Genomic DNA, 22,902 nt, shown 5'->3' on the forward strand with positions numbered 1-22,902 from the left:
ATTGAGGTTATCAATAAAGGTACGTTAACTGTATTTTTATAAGGGTCAGTTGTTAGCCATCTGAGTTATATTAAAAGTATCAACTGCCTTGTGGCATATCACGGGACCCTACATTTGAATATGTTTTTATGACTGAAAATGTATCAGGAGCAGTTACCCAAGACTGAGGTCGCCTTACACTCAAATATGCTTTGAATGAATTTACATGAGTAAGTTAAGAGTACCTATGGGATAGAGGAACACGAAGACGTAAAATCAAAATTTGTAGTACTTAAGTAACAAAAGCTAATACAAAACTGCAGAATAATCTAAGTGAAGAGATATTCATGATAGCAATAATTTATAAATGCAACAAAATTGACCTTTGTGGCGACCAAGTTGGGGTCTAGGACTATTTGGCGCTGGGACAACTGGGCGCCACGAAATCAAATGAAATTCGAAAATATATAGACGTTCGTAAATGATAGGTATTTATGAAATATATATTTAATATAGTTATTTATATTTAAATTATTATATTATTATTTAATACGTGGTGAGAATTTAAACATGCATCCGTAAATAATGATTTAATTGTGAGTATTATGTTTAAGTTCCAACGAGAAAAGAGTTCTTTTATTTTTATATAAAACCTCAGGCATGATAATTCTCAATACTCAATAAAGAACATTATATTAAGAGCAAAATGAATTAAAGTACTAAGTAGTAGATATAAACTGATTAAAATTTCTCGTCTACTTTCTGTATAAAATCGGAATGATCGTCTATTTTTTTAATTCGACAGTGTGATGCCCAATTGTCCTGGCGTCCAATTGTCCCATTCACACCAGGTTGGATGGTCCGATGGGCACAACAGCTGGTTGAACTGACGTAAACAGCTCTTCCCTTCCGTTTTTATGATATGTGGTTTGCATCCCGAGTATTTCAGTGTACCGGATCTACCCCTTAGTGCGTATTTAATATTAATTGTTATTCACTTTTTTACTAATAATAACTTGCGAATATATATATATATATATCTTGTGACGCCAAAGAAAATTTTGCTCAACATTGAAACAGATTCGATTAATTTTCCTACGCCCGCCGTATAGACTCGGAGATATTATGCAAAATGTAACAATAAAAAGCGGCCGTAAAAAAGGGTATGCATGCCCCCCCATCGCAGTCACCTTTGGCTGTATTATTTCTGCTCGCAGAATGTGACTCGTAAATTTGAAAATAATTCTGACAAAGCGATGAAAATATATGGCTGCCGGGACCTCTAATGCAAATGCGCAAAAATATACCTGACGATAAATTTTGCAGGCGAAATAAAATGTCGATAGGATAAGGTCGGGGGATGAAAAATTATTGTTTCTAACCGGGTCACTGTGCCTTTTGAATCAGGCACAGATCGATTCCTTTGTGACTGTACTGACATATTTCATTACTATATTTTTGAAGTTATACTTCTTTAGGCGCGTTTGGCAATTCAGATCAGAGTATATTTTTGGCGTGTGACATGTAACACATAATTTATTTTTTCACACGAAAATAAATGCACTCGATTGGATTCGAACCACCGATTGTTCGGTTATCAGCCGAACGCACTACCATTACGCCACAGTATGATACTCCAATTGTGACGATTATATAGTATGATATTATAGTTTAGAATTGTTCCGTTGCCTAGGCAGCGAATTTATTATATTAGGCCATTTGCAATTCCTTACGTCAACAAACGATTAAACGTCAACAAAACAAACGTGTCAAACGTGACAGTTGGTACTTTAAAAATAAAAACAACGAGAAACCATTTTATAATTTAGTAATATAAGTTAAAGTGTATAGAAATAAACTAACGGCGTTTCAATAAGCGACCCCTTTTCTTGAGTGTGTAATTTAACAACACATTTTTCTCTTACATATACATTATGTGTAATTTTTCCATCATTTGTAATTCTCAGATGCAGGTGACTTAAAAAACTTTTTTCCTGAAGAATCAGTTTGTAAACGATTAGTTTACATTAATATATTAGGTCACGTAATAAAAAGGAAAAAGACGGATTTTTGTTGTTGTTGCTGAAAAGAACGTATTTGCCAATTTTAATTCCATACAAACAAAACTTGCACAAAAGCACAGAAACATTGTAAAACAACAAAACAATAAAAGCGAAAATGTTATTTTTCGTGATATCGCGTTTTTACTATGAAACATTTGCATGGTCACTATGTCATGTTTATTGTAGGTTTTAACGTTGTTGTTTTACAAAGTTGTTCATTGAATTGACAAAAACAAGTCTATCCAGAATGAAAACCATACATCGTGAATCGTGATATCTCTTGGGCGTAATTTGATGATTTATTCTTCCTGCGGGAACTAGTCGAATGTTTGCTTCGTAATATGAATATCTGTGTACAAATGTAATTAAGATAGGATACTTTGGGAAGTATTGTATGTACAATTAATTAATGTATTCTTCTAACACAAATATGACATATTATCGTTTTTGCTAATCTTATAAAAAAATATAGGTATATTGGATTTCATCTTTATTCATAATATGTACCTAGCGTCTAATTCTGATTTCAAAATATTTGCCTTTTGATCAGTGCTTAGATTACTTTACATTATTGTACGTATTTTATAGTCATTATTAGAGTTGTTTTGAATTTAACATTTGAGGCGTCTAATTCCAAAAAGCGATTAGTCCAATTTTGGTCAAAATCGAGAAAAAAGTACGCACGTATTCTTTGTATAATTTTACACAATTTGTATTTATCTATAAATTCCAAAACGCGACAAAACCCAACGAAAAAAAAAATATTTTAAGTCTCGATTTATTACAAAAAGCGCCAAGTCCTTGTTTCATATTATTTAAAGTTTGGTTGACTTCGCGCGTGCTGAAGTCAACCAATAAGGGAACGTTCAATATTGAAAATGGCGTATCCCATACTGTAGCATCTGGTAAACTCATGACAGTGCCATGGAAATATGTGCCTTATGCGGCATAAATTAAAAAGTGAGGTACAAGTAGCGCTATGTCTAATTTTATTTTGCCTATATTTATTACATTTAAGAGTTTATCGGCTGAAACAAATTGACATTTGGTTCTAATTTCGACATAGAATACAACGGAAAAAATAATCTCACATTAAAACAAATAATTGAAGCTTGAAACATAAAAACTTTGTTTCCCGAAAATATTGAATTGTGGGCCATCGCATTTTGTAATTAGACGCCTAATTTAAGGTCCGAAGTCTAAAAACTACATATTAATAAAATGCTTATTGAGGAATTTGAGTAGAAATCATGTTTATTTATTTTTTCTTGTTTAGTAAAACAATATTACGTTGTTGTTAATTAAGTCACTAAAAACAATTGGTACGTCATCTATTGAAATTTTATAATTATTCTATATCACATTTATATTTTATTTATGGTTTTAACTGTCAGTTCACTGTGAAATGCATTTTATCACTAATTGACAATGTGCTTCTGAGGTGGACGAAACTGGTAGAGTTTAATATTAATTATATTGTAATAAAAGTGGAATTCGTACTATAAAATTGCGTTTTATTAAAATTAATAATCACATATATTTCCAACATTGGGTTACCTTGCATATTTCATGATAATACTAATAAAGTTATGATTATATTTAGACTGTAGACTTTGGGTTACCTGCTAATGACCAACAGAGAGCTATGAGCTGAGATTTTATATCAACAAGGCGGAGTAGCACCTAAATAATAACACATTTATACACCGTCTAGATCTCATCAAACGTTTGTATTTTATTTTCACAATACTTAATATGCTTTTTACATTAAACATATATTTAAATACGGAAATGGGGCTAAAGGGGTAAAGTTGAATATTCTTCTAGCCTCAAAATAACACATGTCGTAGTTTATATCATTACAATTAATCTACGTTCTAGTTTCCATTAGCGATCACACGGATATATGATATTTGGAGCGTTGTTCGTTGTTGACGTTTGTAGTCAAGCGAGCAACCCCTACGGCCAGTGTGGCGTCTGTTGATTTTTAGTGAAACATTGCTTTTCTCAAAGCCATACAAAAAATAAATATATAAATCAAGCAATATTTTTTGCTCAAATACTTTCGATAATTTCAACGCCTCAAAAGCCTTGATGATGTATTGTGTTGGTAATTAATACTAATATATAATTTATCATAACATCTCTACAACAATGCCTGATTCATAAAACAAATATAAGCAAATGGTGTAATTTATTGGTGTTGTGAATTTACCTGGCACTGCTGGGGTCCTTGTCTACTGGGAGAAGCTGCTTTGGGACGGAGTCTCCGAGACGCAAACCGCGCTGCAGCGGTGTTTCCTTCACCACCTGATGGATAAAAAACACATCCTCAATATAAATCGTCTCGTCATTAATTTATTATACAATTTAAAAAATGTATTAAATAATCATATTCATCAATAGGTAGGTCTAAGCGACCGTCTTCCAAATTTTCAAGTGTATTATAAGTACCTAATTAATTAATATAAAGTGCTTTTTAAAAAATTGCAATATTTGAATTATTTAGGTAGGTACGAGTATAATAATATTTCTCAAACTGATAAATAATATAGCTCCTTTTACATGAAAATCCAACTTAAAATTGAAGGATTATACATTCCAACTGCTTCAATCGAAAGAGTATTTTTTTGATAACAACATCCACCGAAACCGCAAAAATGACGAAATATGGAGCTGAATCTTTTTTGATGCAAGGTCTTCATTGACATATTAAGACATACCATTTTTATAATCGTGTTTCCTATCCGACACAATAAACTTCTTTATACCTTTCCGCCAATATTTACTTATTACTGTATTTATAAGAAATATTAAATACTACTAAATTGTACCTACACATATAGGTAGGCGAGAAACAAAGTATTTCTCTGTAATTCGACCGTTAGATTAAACTAGTTCAGTACTAAATAGTTAATTCTCTTTAAAACTTTAAAATCACTTAAAAACTCGTTTTAGTGAAGCAAATTTACAGCTTTTCTAACTTCTTTAAGAAAAAGCTCATTCCGTGACTTTATACGACGCAGGCTGCAACTTTCGGCGATGTATTTTTATTACATTCTTCAGTGTAGAAAGGAAGGAAGAAACTATTTCTCTAAGATTGTTCCGGTTTACTTAGGATCTCGCAATAGATACGATCCGTATTTGATAGACTAACATACGGAGGTATCTAGCTTTTACATTATGTATATATACAAAAGCTCAGTTTGTTACAGTTCTAAGTAAATAATATAATATAAATATTTAATAATAATAATTATTCCCTACTATTTGAATATCTATCAGAAAATAATAAATGTCATTACAAGTATATTTTGGATACTCAATCAAAAAATTTTAAAGACATATTATTCTTAATACCAATTATTATGATAGGCGGCTCTCGTGGTGCAGTGCGTAAGGCGCTGGACTTCCACCCGAGAGCTGTGGGTTCGATTCCCGGTGAGGACACAATATTTATGTGATTTTCTCAAAGCCTGGGTATTTGTGATTGATCAAAATTACTAACAACCACCTTGTACGGAAAAGCAAGGACATGGTTATTATTAATTCTAAAAAAATACCAATTATGATATACGGAATCAAGGTAAAGCAGACACAGTATGCAAAACTTAGTATAAATTGTCTTGTATCGTCGTATATCGTAGGCAAACCAAGAGGTTACAATATAACAATGGCTAATTACGATTTATATACCGAATAGTAATGTCCACAAAAGAAACCAATTGATATGATAGATATTGCTGAGCAGATAAAATAGCGCAACAAAGATGCAAAATCTTTCAACTCTTTCTTCAAACGAGTGAATAGCCGCTGGAATAATTAATACTGTCATAAAATGGTATCTAAGATGCAGTCAACGACCAGAGGGACGCCCGAAAACTTGTTAGATAGATGAACTCATAAAGTTCTGTGGATGCGCGTGGTAGTGAAGAACTAGTGCCCACAACAATGGATAACGATAGAGGAGGCCTTCATATAGCAATTGTTTGATCCCAACTGATGATGACGATATCACATAAGTACATTACAAGATCGTGAAAATGTATTATTAAGTAAATGATTTCAATATAAGTATTTGGAATTACACAAGACTATTAAAATATAATAATCTTTTTTTTAATTTGAAATCAGAAAAAATATTACAATTAATGTTATTATCTATAATATTTGCTTCAAAACTTTAAATTACTCGTCAAGTGTGCGCATTAATTATTACTAAGAAATAATAAGACGAAGCCGAGAAAGAAAAAGTTTTAAAACTTCGTGGGATGCAGCACAGAGGCAATCAATCTAATGTCGTTAAAAACTTAGACGTTCGCTGGATCACAGCAGAACTAATATCATTTAAGTTTGCCACACCACAACTACTGACTCTAACTGAGTTATTATTAATAACCAAGTAGTTACAAGAAAATTCAAATTTATGTTGAATCTGCCGGTTTTTGTAAAGATCACTGTATTAGGTTTATAAAAACATACGTCATCATTGACAAATAATTGTAAAATACACGATTTAGTACTAGAACACAGTGGTCGATCGGGCGGCGGGGCGACAGCGGCGTGCGCAACTCAAACGTGTAACCGTATAAATGTATAAAAAACAAAATACATTGTCTACGAACATTTTCACAAACTGTCATACGTTTGAGTTGCGCACGGAACTCAACGCCCCGGTAAATGCTGTCCACTCAGGCCGTACGTACACTAACGTATAACCGTGTGTGAAATATTCGTAGGCAGTGTCTTATTTTGGGCATTTCACACACGGTTATACGTTTGAGTTTCACGCACCGCTGCCGCCTCGCTGTCCGCGTGTTCACTCTGACCAAGCACTTAGACATACCAACCGGTAACTCGCGAGGGATTGAGATGTGTGCCGTATGATATTGTTACAATTGTTCGATTCCATTAGATTCAAAGAATGACAGGACTTTTTAAAGTCAGTTTAAAGATGTTTTTTAGTTGTTTGAGTTATTTCATTTATCTACAATTTGACATTAGTAACCTTCTTCATTAATTATCAATAATCTAAAAAGATTAGGTACCAATTATAAAATTTTTGTGATCGGTTTTACGAGTAGGTAGTTCTTTCAAGCATTGTTTTAAAATTTTTGAAAATTTATTTATATTCTGCCAAAATTAAGTGATACGTATTCAATATAGTAGTAAATGGTTGGGCCGATTATGGTAGCGCAATCCCTTATAAATTCCATACCCACGTTTAGGCATGATACCTCCCCCCAGCATCCGAATTATTCTGTCTAATACAGTCCACTGAAAAACGCTGCCAGTCAATTATTATGGAACATGCGTTTCAGCATCCAATTATAGTGTGAGTTTTTGAAAAACGTTATATTCTTCTGTGTAACGCAAAAATATAATTTGAATAGTGTGCCATGAAACGAAAGTGGTTGAGAAATAGTGATATATTTCAGCTATTGTATATGACGTTTAATCGTTTGTTTACGTAAGGAATTGCAAATGGCCGACAATAATAAATTCGCTGCCTAGGCAACGGAACAATTCTAAACTATAATATTATACTGTATAATCGTCACGATTGCAGTATCATATTGTGGCGTAAAGGTAGTGCGTTCGGCTGATAACCGAGCAATTGGTGGCTCGAATCCAATCGAGTGCGTTTTTTTTCGTGTGAAAAAATAAATTATGTGTTACATGTCACACGCCAAAAATACACTCTGATCTGATTTCCCAAACGCGTCAAAAGAAGTATAACTTCAAAAACATGTGATAGTGCTTTTTAGATGGGTTAGTTTTTTTTGGTTTTGCCCATTTTTTTAACAAATAAAAGTGTTACCTAGCCCCTCACCTAATTGTGTGTTTCTTTGTAATACTCTGTATGTATATTCAGCATTGATTAAAAAAAATATATCTCAACAAAACTCACTTTATTATCGGGATTAAAAACAAATTATTATAATGCGAAAAATTAAATAACGCTTATACGACTTTTAAATTTCGATAAGGATCTCAATACAGATGCATTATCAACGTGTTATTAACGGTCTAGTGAAGGCGGCATCATTATGAAACTTTTTTGCTAGTGAAGTATTTTGAGTGGGTGTTAATATAAAATACTTTTCGGTGAAAATATTTCGACGCAGCACTCTGCGAAATTCCCTCAGTACATACCAATTGAATGGTTACAACTCGTGGAAAGTTTGGAAATAATATTTCCATAAAAATAAATCATTTTGCGCCGTAGGGCGCGTCAGCGGCAGACTCTCGCGTTTCCTATTCAAAACCAAACCGAACGTCACAGAATTAAAAAGTCAACATAAATCAATTGTCCAACATCTGTATAGTATTCATTCCCAAACCGTACAATATCGACTGCTTTAAAAGTGAATCAAGTATCGAATTTTGCTCGCAAATGAAAATGGAGTAATTCCAAGGCCTGTGCAAAAAAAAAACATAAGTGCGAGTGAAAAATCATTCGGCATGCTTATATCTCCGTAATATGCGTTAGAGTAAGATAGTATTTCTACGGCTAAATTAAATATGTTCTGTACACGTCGCCGGTAAATATTGATTTAAATATTAATTGAGTCATTTAAAAATTGCGAGCATGTGTTTTGTTTGTTTTAAATTTATTGTAGCACAGCCTCAAGAGTTCCGTCGTCATCGTGGCCGGTCCTCCCTCATCCTGCAGCGGTGCTACAAAAGCGATCTACGCGCTGCAGGTCTGGAATGGCGGGAGGCGCAAGAGTTGGCGATGGATCGAGGGAAGTGGCGCGAACTTGTGCTTGCCCTATGCCCCAACACTGGGTCGTGATAGGATGAAAGAAGAAGAAGAACTATAAATTTTGTGTTAACTATTTTTAGATAATTTAGTAGAAAATATGGTTAACTATGTTATATTTAAATTTGGTGGCCGTACTGAGAGGTAACATGATGGTATAACGTTTCATAGTTAAGTTGATAATAATAAAATTGAAGTTCTACTATGCGAATAGAAACACGGCTTCATTTTGCCGAACAATACTCAGTCACTTTATATTATTACTTTGAGATAAATCACAATTTTCGTTACAATACGGAACGTATATTGTCTTTACCCTTATCGGTTGCCATCTATCGGTAGCAGAGAGTAGAGGTAGGCTGTTAAGATCCGCCATAAATAGTGGACAATAATCTTTGACTGTCATACGTATTTGTTTTAATTGAAATAAGACTACACTTTACAGATGATGTTGGTTAATTTTTAAAATTCAATTAAACCCTGAGGAAACAAAGCCATAATATATAATAGTCAAAAAATAATCATCTATCTATAAAATATCTAAAATTATACAATTAAATGATACGTAACTTTGAGTATTTTATAGATAGAATAATATTTTTTAACTATTATAGTTTGATTTAGGCAGGGCTTAATGAATTTAAAACATGTATTCATAATCGTATAATAATATTTGTATAATATGTATTCATAATCGAACGAAAACTAATAAGTATGAATGAAAAAATGTGCACAATTTTGTCGTATCGCCCAAAATATACCAAAAATATTATCGTTTGGTTGGGCAGGGTTTAATTGATTTTTAAAAACTAACCAATACCATTTGTAAATTGTAGCCTTAGTTCAATAAAAACAAATACGTATGACTAAGAAAATTTAATATGCACTATTTATAACGGATCTTAACAGCCTACCTCCACCTTTCACTACTGTCATTTATGAAAGATACAATAAAGTAGCAAAACTTTATAGCAGACGCCTACTGAGATAAGAAATTAGCGAAAAATCTGTAAATTATCCTATCTATAATAATATATAGGCTACCATTATTCTCAAACAATCAATGTCGTTTCTTTTATAAGTGAATGATTGAATTTTCATTCTAAATAAAACGGGATTAATTATTTATGCTACAATGTTTGTTATATACTGCTATCTATGAAACACATAAGAAAGTAATTATATAATATGGCAGGCGTCGGTGATTTTCCTTGACGCACATGACGCAATAAGTTCGTCAGAAATTTATAAAGGGGCCTTGAAATGGCTCAAACTTTTCATACAGTTAAAAATAACGCAAAATCTTAAAAAGTGATAGGTAGAGTATAAAATATTGTCCAAAGCGTACCTAAATAAATGTGATGATGTGATGGACACATACCTAATTATATACAAAGACATGAAGCACTAATATTATTATGTGCTATCACTGTCATCCTTGATACAAATTAGTTTTAGTTCAGATTTATGAAATTATTAATGATTTATGTTTTTTTTTACAGTGGGGGTCAAAATTGGCCGGTACGTCGGGTCTCTAAGTTTTTATACCTGCCATTAGTTGCAGGTGCCCGTTAAATAAATATCATTAACTTAAACATTAAATATTTGTGGTCAGATAATTGCTTAACAATCTCCATTAACCAATTACCCAATTATACCCAACATTATACCTAGCGCAATTCGATAAGCATTTCGTGTAATAACTACTAGTTGAAATCGTAGTAATTAATTAGGATGCTCGTAGTTTAATTGAAAGCACACTGGTGTGAATCCAGCGGATATAGGCTCAGGTCCCGTTGTGTGTCTACAAAAAGATTTTTTCTAGTGTTGATAATATATATGTTAAATATATAATGTTATAGTGTTACATTCTCAAATCATGTGTCTTATTCGTTGAATAAAATAAATAGTTTATTCAACTAGCAAACCTTTATGGACTATAATTACTGTTATCTAATCGTGCGATATTATTTATTTAAATAAAACTGAACTAAGGATTGAATGTTTGTAATGACAATGTAATTGGGTGGTTATTATTGCAAATTGTAACACAGGATAATAATATTGACCTGCGGTGATTGTTCTATATTGGTATCTGTGAGACACACAAGAAAGTTAATAATATAATTAAGCAGATGCCTGTATTATTAAGGTCAATCAGAAGCTGACATAAATGATAATTAATTTGTGAATCTGCTATGCGAAGCCATAACAGTTTACATTATTATCAATGTCAGTAAAAATTAATATATTTTATTCTCTAAAACCGTGGACCAAGTGCAGCTGTATAATTAATTAGCCATTGGGAAATGCGTATAACTAACCGACAATTTCATCTGTCTCGGGTACGTCATTACCGTAAACAATGGAATTATGTATCAGAATACTTATACAGACTGCCAACAAATATAGCTTTGGATTCCATAAACATATCTTTAGTCAAAATTGTTATAATTGAAAACGAAATTCCAAACGTACAAAACAATACAGAACCCAGTCGTTATAATATAATATGTATCAGATGATGGGTCATAAAGAAAAAAATCTGAAAACTATCAGTTACAGCGGCGCATTTCTTTGACGCAGATGACGCAATTGATTTACGTTAAAGTTCCCACCACCACCCGTCATATAGGTATGCACAGCTGTGGATATGCACGGCCGCTTTCTATGATGCTTTAAACGTGTCTGATAGAAGTGATTTTAAGTGTTCATTCCGTCCCGAGACGAAGCCGCACGGGACTGATGCTGCAACCATGCACCGTAGTGCTTAAAGAAGAAAATTAAGAAAGAATTTGTTTTTTTTTTTGTTTTTTAGACTGGCTCTGCTGTCCGCTGACGTTAAGCGCTTTGTGTATCCGCATACTGAGTGTCACGAATTGAAATGGATGAGTCTACAGAAGAGTCGGGTCTATCCCGCTCCCCATATGACGCTGCAAATTTCTTGAATGCCGCAAAGTTGGCCTCGGTTGCTATCAGATCTCCATTACCAATTGAGCCCGTGTGAGGACGGACCCTGGCAAACAGCTCCGCTCGTTCGAGTTCCATAAGCGGGAATCCCAGAGGATGTGTTCAACATCTTGGTGATCATGCCCGCAGGTACAACCCGGCCCATCTACCATCAAGCCAAACTCGTGGGGTCTGGCGGTGAAGTTGCCATGGCCGGTGAGGAACTATTGACGCAATTGATTTGTAAGAATATATTTTAAAAGGTGCATAGAAACGGTTCAAACTAGTCACACAACTATTAAATTATACCGAAATCTTGAAAACACACGTTATACAAAGTACGTGTAAAATCATATTCAAAGCATAACAAATCCCTGCAACTGACATCACATACACCATTGCAAGTTGCAGTGTTGGTACCGCATTTATGCGGTGGCGTGTGTCGTACTCCTTAGATAATATAATACGTATATACGGCATTTGGCATTTTTATTGCAACGCCGTGTATCTTCAATTTGCTGCGACTTGTAGTGCCGTGTATCTCAGCCCTAACGAGATACGCCTGTGACCTATGTAGGTTTCTATACGATTATATGTGTTTTTAATGCGGGCCATCAGTATACATGTATTTCATTTTATTTATCGTTAGAATACTCATAAAAACATATTATTTCGTGGTCGTAGAGATTTGTGTGAAATCATCTAATTTATGTTTTAAATAAAAATATGAAAATGTTTAATTAAATCTAAAAAATAATGAAGCTAACACAAACCTATTATTTATTAATTTAAATTTTAACCAGTAAAAAGGTCTATAATGAAGTCTTTCATTCCGATTCGACATACAGTTTATGAATCTCTGTTAGAAAAAGGTTTTTCCGAAAAAGTATTTTTAATGTATCAGAACAGTTTGACATGTTGAACTTTGAAATTTCGAAATACAGTATTTTTTATGTACCCACCCACATACGTATATGTACACAGATCTGTTTAGAAAAAAGAAAATAAACGGATACAATTTGTTTTTGTTTGGCACTTTTTACTAAGCGGAAACTAAAAACAAAATTGTTTACGAATTTACAAAGCTTTTTTTATCGATTATTTATTATAGTCTTCTTTTAATATATTTTATTTATCAATTCTTTTGGTTTTAACCTTTCCTGTTCTGTGATGTTAAGTCATGTTATATTAAATTTGTTTTTAAATATTTTTATTTATTTCACATTATAAAGAGCCCGATTCCATTGAAAAATTAACTACACATTATGACATTAAAGAGAATTGATAATCCTTATTATAGTGCACTGCGTAAGGCGCTGGGTTTTCACCCGGGGGCTCCGGGTTCGATTCAAGGTGAAGTCACAATATATTATTTACATAATTTAATATATAAATTCATTACGTCGGGGAGTTTTGCTAGTGTAATTGGGCTTCACGATCTATTGTGGTGTTTAAATAAAGACATAAAAAAATGTACTACACAATACTGCTTATCTATTAAACCCATTTGATTAATTGCAAATAACGATTAATTTACAGAAGGTTGTTTACAAATTGGGTTATATTCATAATATGTATGTATATAATATGTTCAGATCTTAGACTTAGATTAACTCAGATTAACTCTAAACATTGTTTTTTTTAATAATTTTAATGTATTTTGGGTAATTTTTATTTCGCGATTTACTTTTTATAATTATTTGCAATATTTTTTTAAATTTGTAGTCGTAATAATGTGATTAAATTATTTTTATAATTATCCCAAAATGGCGATACATGAAGGTGGCCGACTTTGAAACTAATATACTTACTTCCAGTTTATAGCGAACTTAAGTAATTACATCGGTGAATTTTTCTTTTAAATCATTCCATAATGCCACAGCCATAAAGTAAACAATGAAATATATACATAAAAAAAAACTTATAACCAAAACATAATCTGGATAATAAACACGTCAAAGCTTATTATGAGAAAAAAATATTCGTACAGAGCCGAACTGGATCCATTGGATTCCGGCCAATGTGCTTTACTAATAAAGTCTTAATTAACTAATAAATATCATTGTTGGCCAACATCTCGCTTACGCTCTTTTGGATTAGCATACTTAATATTTCGATGTAATCTTGAATTTTATGAAATATTATAAAACGTACCTTATTATAAGTTATAATAAAGATACTTTTTTCCTGAATAAATAAATGCACTATATCGTGTTAGTTATTACCTTGTTCCTGTTCATTCTGGCCCAGACTGTCAGAGGTGTCTGTGAGGAAAGCATCTGAGGCCAGTTGCGGTGACAGAGCCATCTCGTGGCAAGACGAGGAGTCCAAGAGGTCAAAGGTGGTAGTTGTTGATTCGCCAGTGCCTGAAGACAAAAGAAAGAAAAATCATCAGAATATATTTATATAGCCTGAACTCCTAGCTTAGATCCAGTTTCGTGTCTCGAGTCACGTTTCACGTTGATCTTCATAAGTAAATTAAACTGTTTCACGGCCTATTTAATGCGGATGATTCATATTCTGCCAAACAGTTCGTCTATCAATATGTTTAATACCTGCACTTGAGTGCTAAAACAATGCATTTCAAGAACGTGTATACTCACTTTTTCATCTGCTTAAATATCATTTATCTAAATGCTATTTAAAATGAGTTTACTGTTGCGATGTATATTATCGTATCCGGAAATTTGTACGTAAACAGTTCACCGCAGGACATTAATTCATGCGCCGTGGTACGTGAAATATGAGTTCGTGTAACATTTAATCAAGTGAAAAGTTCTTCGTTGAACATTTCACCGTGGAGTATATTTATACGTATGCTATAACATGTGGAGATGTCTTTACTAGGTTAGGTTAGGGTTAATCTAATTGGAACAGTACTATTTGGAAACTATTGCCGCATTTTGTAAGATACGTACAAATGTATTCCACGGTGAAATGTTCAACGAAGAACTCGTCATTTGATAAAATGTTATACGAACTCATGTTTCACGTACTGCGGCACACGAATAAGTGTCTCACGATGAATTGTATATGTGCAACTTACATGTAACCGTATATTATGTATTGTTGACCACATAATAGTGCCGCAATTGAAAAATATATTTTAAAAAAGGCCATTGATGTACACGTTGTCGTTTTCGATTCATCTGTTCGTAATAAAGTTGCTCCTGTAAAACGTGTTTTTATGAAGTTTAACTAATCATGTCAATTCATTCCGTTATGTTTCCGGGACAAAGACATTCACTCATTTTCCCTGCGTCAGCTTTTAATTATGTTCTATAATAAATTATCATCATCAAAATCATCGTAATTGTCAAATTCTTGATAAATATAAATATTTGTGGTTGGACGACTACGTGGATTTATTTGTTATCATATAGAGAGATAGATCAAATCTTTAGTTAAAATACCCAAGATCGGGTCTAGGACGATTTGGCGCCGGAAAACTGGACGCCACGAAATTCGAAAATATATAGACGTTACTCATAGGTACTTTAAAAAATATGTTTAATATTATTATTTATATTTAAGTTATTATATTATGATTTAATAGATGGTGAGAATTTAAATATGCACACGTAAATAATGATTTAATCGTGCATATGTTACACTTCCAACGATAAAAGAGTTTTTTTATTTTTATGTAAAGCCTTAGGTATTGTAATTCTCAATCCGCAATAAAAAAAACATCATGGTAAGAGTAAAATGAATTAAAACTACTAAATAGTAGATAGAAATTGATTAAAATTCCTCGTCTATGTACTGTTTACGTGTCTGGGAGTGTCCCTATATGTCGGTTGAAAGGGAAGAGCTTCTCAAGTCGGTCCGACCCTCAATTGGACCGGTCGGCCATTGCGACTTGGTATCTACGAGGGAAAATTTCTCAGCTTTTAAAAAGTTTGCGGCATTATACGGCAAGCGAGAAGGTCTTTTCTCATCGAGAATTGACCGTTATACATTATATGGAATTAGGGATCACGCACACTCTAGTGCACGCCAACCAAGGTCTTGGAAAGTTGCTCCTGGGACACTTTCGGCACAAATTTGAACAGCGCCTATCGTTCGTTACGCCACGGTATACGCCTGCATAACGGGTGTGGAGACGTGGCGGGTGGTGGAGGGAAAAGCAAGTGCGGCGTCTAATTGTCGTGGCGTCCAGTTGTCCCATTCATCCAAGATGTATGTATCATCAAACACATACGAATTGTCTCACATTTATGTTTTGATATTATTATATACTTATGTTTTTTTTCCAAATATCAAACTGTGAATGGAGATAACCGCTTTGACTCCAGATCATTACATCAGTCAATTCTCGACTTGACATGGTGGCTTTGCTGGCAGGCTCTCTGAGCTTGGTCTTACTACCTGATCAACATGTCCATGTGGCGGAGAAATACAGGATGCAAACCACATACTCTGGGAATGCCATAAAATGCGTACGGAAAAGGAAGAGCTGCTCAAGTCGGTTCAACCAGCTGTTGGGCCTATCGTACCGTCCGACCAGGTGGCCATAAAGACCAATTTTATTGCATTTAGAAAATTTGCAGCGTCATACTGCCAACGTGAAGGTCTTTTCACTTAGAATGTTCGGCAGTTTTGTATTAGCTTTAATATGTTACTTACTACAATTTTTAATATTGACTCTACGTACTCATCTTTCCCATTAGTACCTTAATTTAAAGTCATGTAAATTCAGTCAAAGCACATTTGAGTGCATGGTGCCCTTAGTCTTGGGTAGCTGCTCCTGAGACATTCCCAGTCATAAAAATAAAAATGATGCTTCACATCAAAACGTATGGTTCCGTGATACGCCCGATTAAGATCGGGTGTTGTGCAGGGCGGGTTTGGTTTGGAGGGATTACTTCAATTGTCTCACATTTAGTGGATCAGAAGGAAGACGAATAGACAGTGGATTGAGGTTAAAAAAATCTTCGCTTATTTCATTGAATCACAAAGAAAATATCGTCTCTGTTCTGGCAGAACACACTAACTGGAGAATACTAGTTTTGAGTAATTTGACTTTGAAGTTCTTAAAATGTTTGAAATGGTCTATCATGTAAGTTTATTAAGTAATCGTAAAAAGAATGGCTTTAAAATAAAGACTGTTTATTTATTAAGAAGGTTTCCAGACGGTAAAGTTTGAAATAAGGAAAATTTTGGTATAACTAACTCAATATGTCATTTTTTCGAATTAGTGTCTTCTGACAGAATAGTGACGATATGTTTTATATTCCATGTACGAGTACATACATGGATGTAAATTTTGATTGGAAACCTACATGACATATGCATAATTAATTAAATTATAATCAATTACTCATGTAATCCGAGCCAATCAATGGAAGTACGTATTAGCTACTCACAATCAACTAACAATCAAATAGATATGTGTTCAATTGATTGCAAATATCTGTGATATAGTAAATTAATTTATATTATCAACGATTAAAAGCCATACATGGTTTGATTTGTTTTATCTCAAGAATGTTTTGTATAATAAGCCTATATTATACCAGTAGCGAAGAGTGGGGGTAGGCTGTTAAAATCCAGCATAAATAGTGGACATTAAACTTTGTTAGTCATACGTATTTGTTTTTATTGAACTATGACTATAATAGATAAATAAAGACTATGATTGATAAAAAAAATATTATTCTATATATAAAATATGCAAAGTTATCTATGATTTAATTGCATAATTTTAGATATGTTATAGATAGACAAGTATTTTTTAACTATTATCTATTATAGCTTGGTTTCGCACCAACGTAAATTGTAATCTTATTTAAATGAAAACAAATAAGTTTGACTGACAAAGTTTAGTGTGCACTATTTATGTCATATCTTAACAGCCTACCTCCACCCTTCGTCACTGCTATATTCATACAGTTTATTAAGGTGTGCAATTCTGAGATGTAAAAATTCCGGGATTTAAGATGATTAAGTTCCATTATTTTATATAATGTTTTTACCAAAAAATGCGTTTTTTGGTGAATAAAATGTCAAACAACACTATCTACAAGAGTGCAACTTTACAGTAGAGCCAAAAAACGTTTTTTTAGTTTCTTGTAACTTAACAAAGGAGATGTTTATTTAAAACCTAATTTTCATATTTTATAATTTATTTTGTATTGTACAATTATTTTGCTTATGGTGATGTTAAAATTTATAGGTATGGTTTTAAAAAAATATGCAAACAAGGGTAACTTTATGTACCTAGTTAACGATAAACTTTTTAAGAAGACACTAGAAAATATTGACATACAGTTGTTTGACTACCATGTGGCCGAGAATGTAAAATAACGTTATGTACAAAAAACACTTTTTTGTAGATTATGTTGTTTGATTATAAGTACTCGAAAAGATATTTTAGTAATACAATGAAAAGAAAGTGGAAGTTTCACGATTTCAAGAAAACAATACCAATTGAAATTACGGTAGAACTCGTTATAATATATAATGTAATATTTATGGCAATACTATCAATGGCGTACCTATTTAAAAATTATGTTAAACTGTTTATATTTCTTTATTTATATTTATATCAGCCAAACAGCTGAAATGGAGATGGGCGGGGCCATTGCTCGCCGAAAGGATGGCCGCTGGACAAATGCCGTCATCCAATAGTACGAAACGGCCACAGGGTCACCCTAAAAGCCGCTGGATTGACGAACTGATAAAGTTCGGCGGAAATACGTAGCAGCGAACGACACAGGACCGAGAGAGTTGGAAAAAGCTTGGAGAGGCCTTCATCCAGCAGTGGATTGACTCCGGTTGATGATTATGATGATTTAAAATGTAGGCTAACGTTTTTTCATAAGGTACGTTCAGGGGATAACGAGATCAGGAAATATTTTTTTAACACAGCAGCAACAAAATATCTTCCTTATTCAATCATAATAAAAACGTTATTTTTGAATATATTTTTTTCGTTCTTCTCACATATGTAAATGCACACTGGTAATTATACGGAAAAGTTGTGTTCATAACAACATTTTTACGAATCTCGGAATCGGGAACGATATCTAGAATACCTACTTATTCCCAAAATTCAGAGATTGTAGTCCCTAATATTATTTATATCAAATCAAAGTAGTCGCAGGAAAAATAATATGGTTAAAATCATCACCGAAATTACGAATATTATAAAGAGATGAGAGAGCCAAAAGTTACTGAAAAAAATGATTTATTCGCTTATCGAGTGTATTATTAGTGTTAAGGTAATGTTTTTTTACAAACACTTCAACTATTGATAATAATTTGTTTGCTATATTTTTTAGTGTGATCCTTGACTTCATCGATAGGTGATGTAATTTTTACCTACTTTATTATATTCATTTGTTATATCAGTTAGAGTTAACTGTATTCATTGTCAATTTGTATTTTCCCTTTGGTGAGTGCACATAGTGCCCGAAGATGCCGAAAGGCGAAACCTGGGTCGCAAAAAATCGACTCACATGGAATAGTACAAAACTTAAATCTATTATAATTTCAATCCGAATTCCATGAAGTAAGTACCTTCGGTCGATAGTATTAATATAGTAAAAGACTCAATTACAGTAGAATTAACAAAAATAACTTTATTTATTGATTTCAAAACCGTTATAATAGAGTTCTACTACGTAAACGCCAATTTAAATAATGTATTTCTATTGTTGTTTCCATATAACAAGGGTGGTCTATGTCAAAAAAAATATGATGTAAGTATAGTTTATCTTATGTTCAAAAACAAAGCTTTCTGGAAAAAGCAATTTAAGATTTTTCTGATGCTTATTGTTAACCATTAACTATGGCTTTATGGTTTAAAAAATTGAGTTTTCTATTTTGAATATAATTAAAACGTTTTAGTTTTGAAAGATAATATATTATGATGCTTTACATATGTACAACATCTATACTTTTTTGGTGAATCGGTCATAAAATACATTCATTTATTATTAAATTCAAATTTAGAGATTTTGATAGTAAGCGTCGTCAGTAGGCTATACCTACTAATGCCTTACAAAGTAATCGCATCGCTAATTTTAGGAGCATTATATTACCTATGCTTAGGGCCGTAAAGTCGCTGATGACGACATTTCCCAATTACCCCTATTACGAGCGTGAGTGCATTTATGCTTTATGACGTCACACGCGACTTAAAGCGAACCCGCGGTGCAGCAACATTTCGTACACATAACAGGTCAAAGGATGGGTTGTATAGAAAGTGAAATATTGTACTGGAAGCAAACGTAAAGCGACTGTAATTTATGTTGCTACATATTATCATGGTTGATAATACGCTATCTGTAATAGAGACCATTTTGTTTATCATATTATTATCATTTACAATTTTATACTGACTATGGCTTCTCTAGAGCAGTGGTATCCAAACTCAATAAGGATGTGAGCTACTTTCAGATATTGAAATTGTCTGGTGAGCTAGTTATACATATTCTTTCTTTATAATTTTTTGTCATCGTCCTTTATCGTAACATACATAATATTATTATAGTATATAAAATAAAATTATGACATCGGACTTCCAATAAAACATAAAATGCGTGCTTTAATTATGTACCTAGGTTTTTATAAACAAAATAATAATTGAATGCAATTATCAAGATGTACATCTGTGAGTCCGTTTTTATATTTACTTTCAACCACCTTCATAGTGGAAAACGTTGATTCACATAAGTAGGTAGAACAAAACAATGCCTTCATCTTGAGCGCAATTTGAACTAAAATTCGATACTTTTGTGTTGGAACGAAGGGCCATACAGATTCTACAGTTGAGGCAATACTCTTAAGCGACAAATCACATTCCATTTATGATGTAGGTCCATTTTATTGAAAATTTTCGACGATACAGTTGGAAAGTTTTTCATTTCAGAGTCCAATAATTAAATTTGAGAGGCTAATTTATAAATAATATGATAAAATATCCTATGCGAGCTACCGGTAGCTCGCGAGCGACCGTTTGGCGGTCACTGCTCTAGAGTGTACTGCAGCCATAAAAGGTTGGCTCTCTTGACACGTTTTGTACCCATCGAATGAGAAACACTGATTTAGATGAACAATCACAAAAATAGAAAAAGTCATAGTGTATTAATTACCCAGAGCCGAGTTAATTCGTGTGTTCTTGTAAACGTCGTAACTTGAACTAAACTACTTAAAAAACTATTTGTGTATATTTTATAAATAATATTTATCATTTTAGTTTGAAAATATTCACGATAAACTCGAGAAACATGTCGATTCAAATCATCATCAAATATTTAACATTCTTTTCCTATAATATATTTTTAATGGATTTATTTTATTCCAACAATATGTGGCCTACAAGTGTCTACCCAGTAAAAGATGGCGGCTATAATCAATGGTTTAAATGCGTCAACTTACAATTTACATAATATTAATTTTCCTTAACCTAGAATTACAATTTTCACCCCACTAAAAAGCTTCCATAAATCTTATGAAGAGCTAAAAGTGAAACGATAAAAGATCACAAAGCTGCCTCTTCTATAGTCGAAGAAAATATATGATTGCAAAATATATTATGCAATAACTATCTAAATCCAGTGACGTCCGTATGCTAAATGACGCCCTTAAACAAGCTTAAAATGCCGCCCTCTTTAATTTTTGGTTTCAAATTGTCTCCAAATTCGTTAGGTATCTACTTACCTATTTTATTATCTAATTTCGGCTGTCTTAGATAGACAAGTACACTATAAATTTTTAAATTGTCATACACACAATCTATTGAGAATTGGAGCATTACCATGAAACCTACTCTAAAACAGTGATAGGTTTAAGTGGGTAGAGATCTGTATCGCTGAAAGGTGTAGAGGTACCCTTCTACGTAATAAACCGCCATTACAATACTGTTTTAGTTGTGTTGTTAGGATCATTAATGCTTCGATTGTTTTTCGAACTAATCTGTCGATTCTTTCTAATGAATCCCATCACTGCTCTCAAAAGTTATAATATTTGTATAATATATTAAGTATAATAACATCATAATGTGCCAATTTTATGCATCGCACGTCTTGTCTAACTCCACGGGACGTCACTGCCTAAATTTAATACATTAAAAAAGGTTGGCTGTCATGATATATATATATTATACTCCATCTCTGATCGGTACGCTTTTAATGCAAATTACAAAAAAACGACTATGTATGCATACTTAGGATGCTAGACAGTAACTTATATAATACACATACATTGTTTGTATTTTTGTATTTCACTGCGCACATTTTATTTTCAACTAAAGATTTACGACTATTATACATTATGTATACGGAATAGTAAGGAGAACTTTGAAACGTAACACAAGTCTACTTAGGGGGTAGATGCCTACAAACTTGCATTAATTGTACAGTAAGGTTTTAAATACTTATACAGTTATCTCCACTGCGCGTTCATGAGAGTTTTTAAAAAAACACTATTTAAAATATAACTATATAGTTTTGAAAAAAAATGTTTGACCGTGTAGAATTCTCATCCCTTAAGCAAGCTATCAGTATTTATTGTTATTCAGGAAAATGTGTTATAATAACTACTATTTTATCCGAAATTTTTCAAATTCCGCCAATACAATCAGTTTAGTAATTAAACCAATGTAATGATTCACAAACGTTGAAGTTCCCAATCGAATGGGGAAGGACCGAGAAGTTCTACGTAACCAGGAAACTACAGTACCTCGGCCGCATTATGAGAGGACAAAAATACAGCATTCCCCGACTTGTCATTCAAGGAAAGATCAATGGGAAGCGTAGCAGAGGACGGCGCCGCATTTCGTGGTTTAAGAACCTCCGTGATTGGTACGAGTGCAGCTCCACTGAACTGTTCCGGATAGCAGACGACAAAGATAAGATTGCCTTGATGGTGGCCGACCTCCGCTAGGAGATGGCACAATAAGAATAAGAATGATTCACACGATTATACGTCCTAGTCAAGTAATTTTAGAAAACAATTTTTTAATTATTTCCTTTATTTAACAAATTATTTACGAAATTTGAGAATGTAAAATTCTATATTATATTGAACATACATAATAAACATTATCAAATCTTGTGAATTATTCGTTGAATTAAAAAGGTTTGTTAGTAGGTATGTAAAACACTTGGTTAGTAATTAAGGTATTCAATTGATACT

General features: G+C 32.9%; 1 protein-coding gene across 1 annotated transcript in view; it reads right to left on the reverse strand.

The window, feature by feature from the left end:
* Nucleotides 1–22,902, reverse strand: part of LOC147071610 (uncharacterized) — a 549,084-nt gene that overhangs the window by 183,798 nt on the left and 342,384 nt on the right. The window contains exons 5-6 of the mRNA XM_085947980.1: nucleotides 13,983–14,123; nucleotides 4,258–4,352 (exon numbers count right to left, since the gene is read on the reverse strand). Of these exons, the coding sequence (XP_085804106.1) occupies nucleotides 4,258–4,352; nucleotides 13,983–14,123 (236 nt within the window). The remainder of the gene's footprint in view (nucleotides 1–4,257; nucleotides 4,353–13,982; nucleotides 14,124–22,902) is intronic.

Source organism: Rhyacophila brunnea, unplaced genomic scaffold, assembly GCF_057557595.1.
Source record: "Rhyacophila brunnea isolate RB1 unplaced genomic scaffold, BYU_Rbru_1.0 scaffold_20, whole genome shotgun sequence".
In the NCBI taxonomy this organism is placed as follows: Eukaryota; Metazoa; Arthropoda; class Insecta; order Trichoptera; family Rhyacophilidae; genus Rhyacophila; species Rhyacophila brunnea.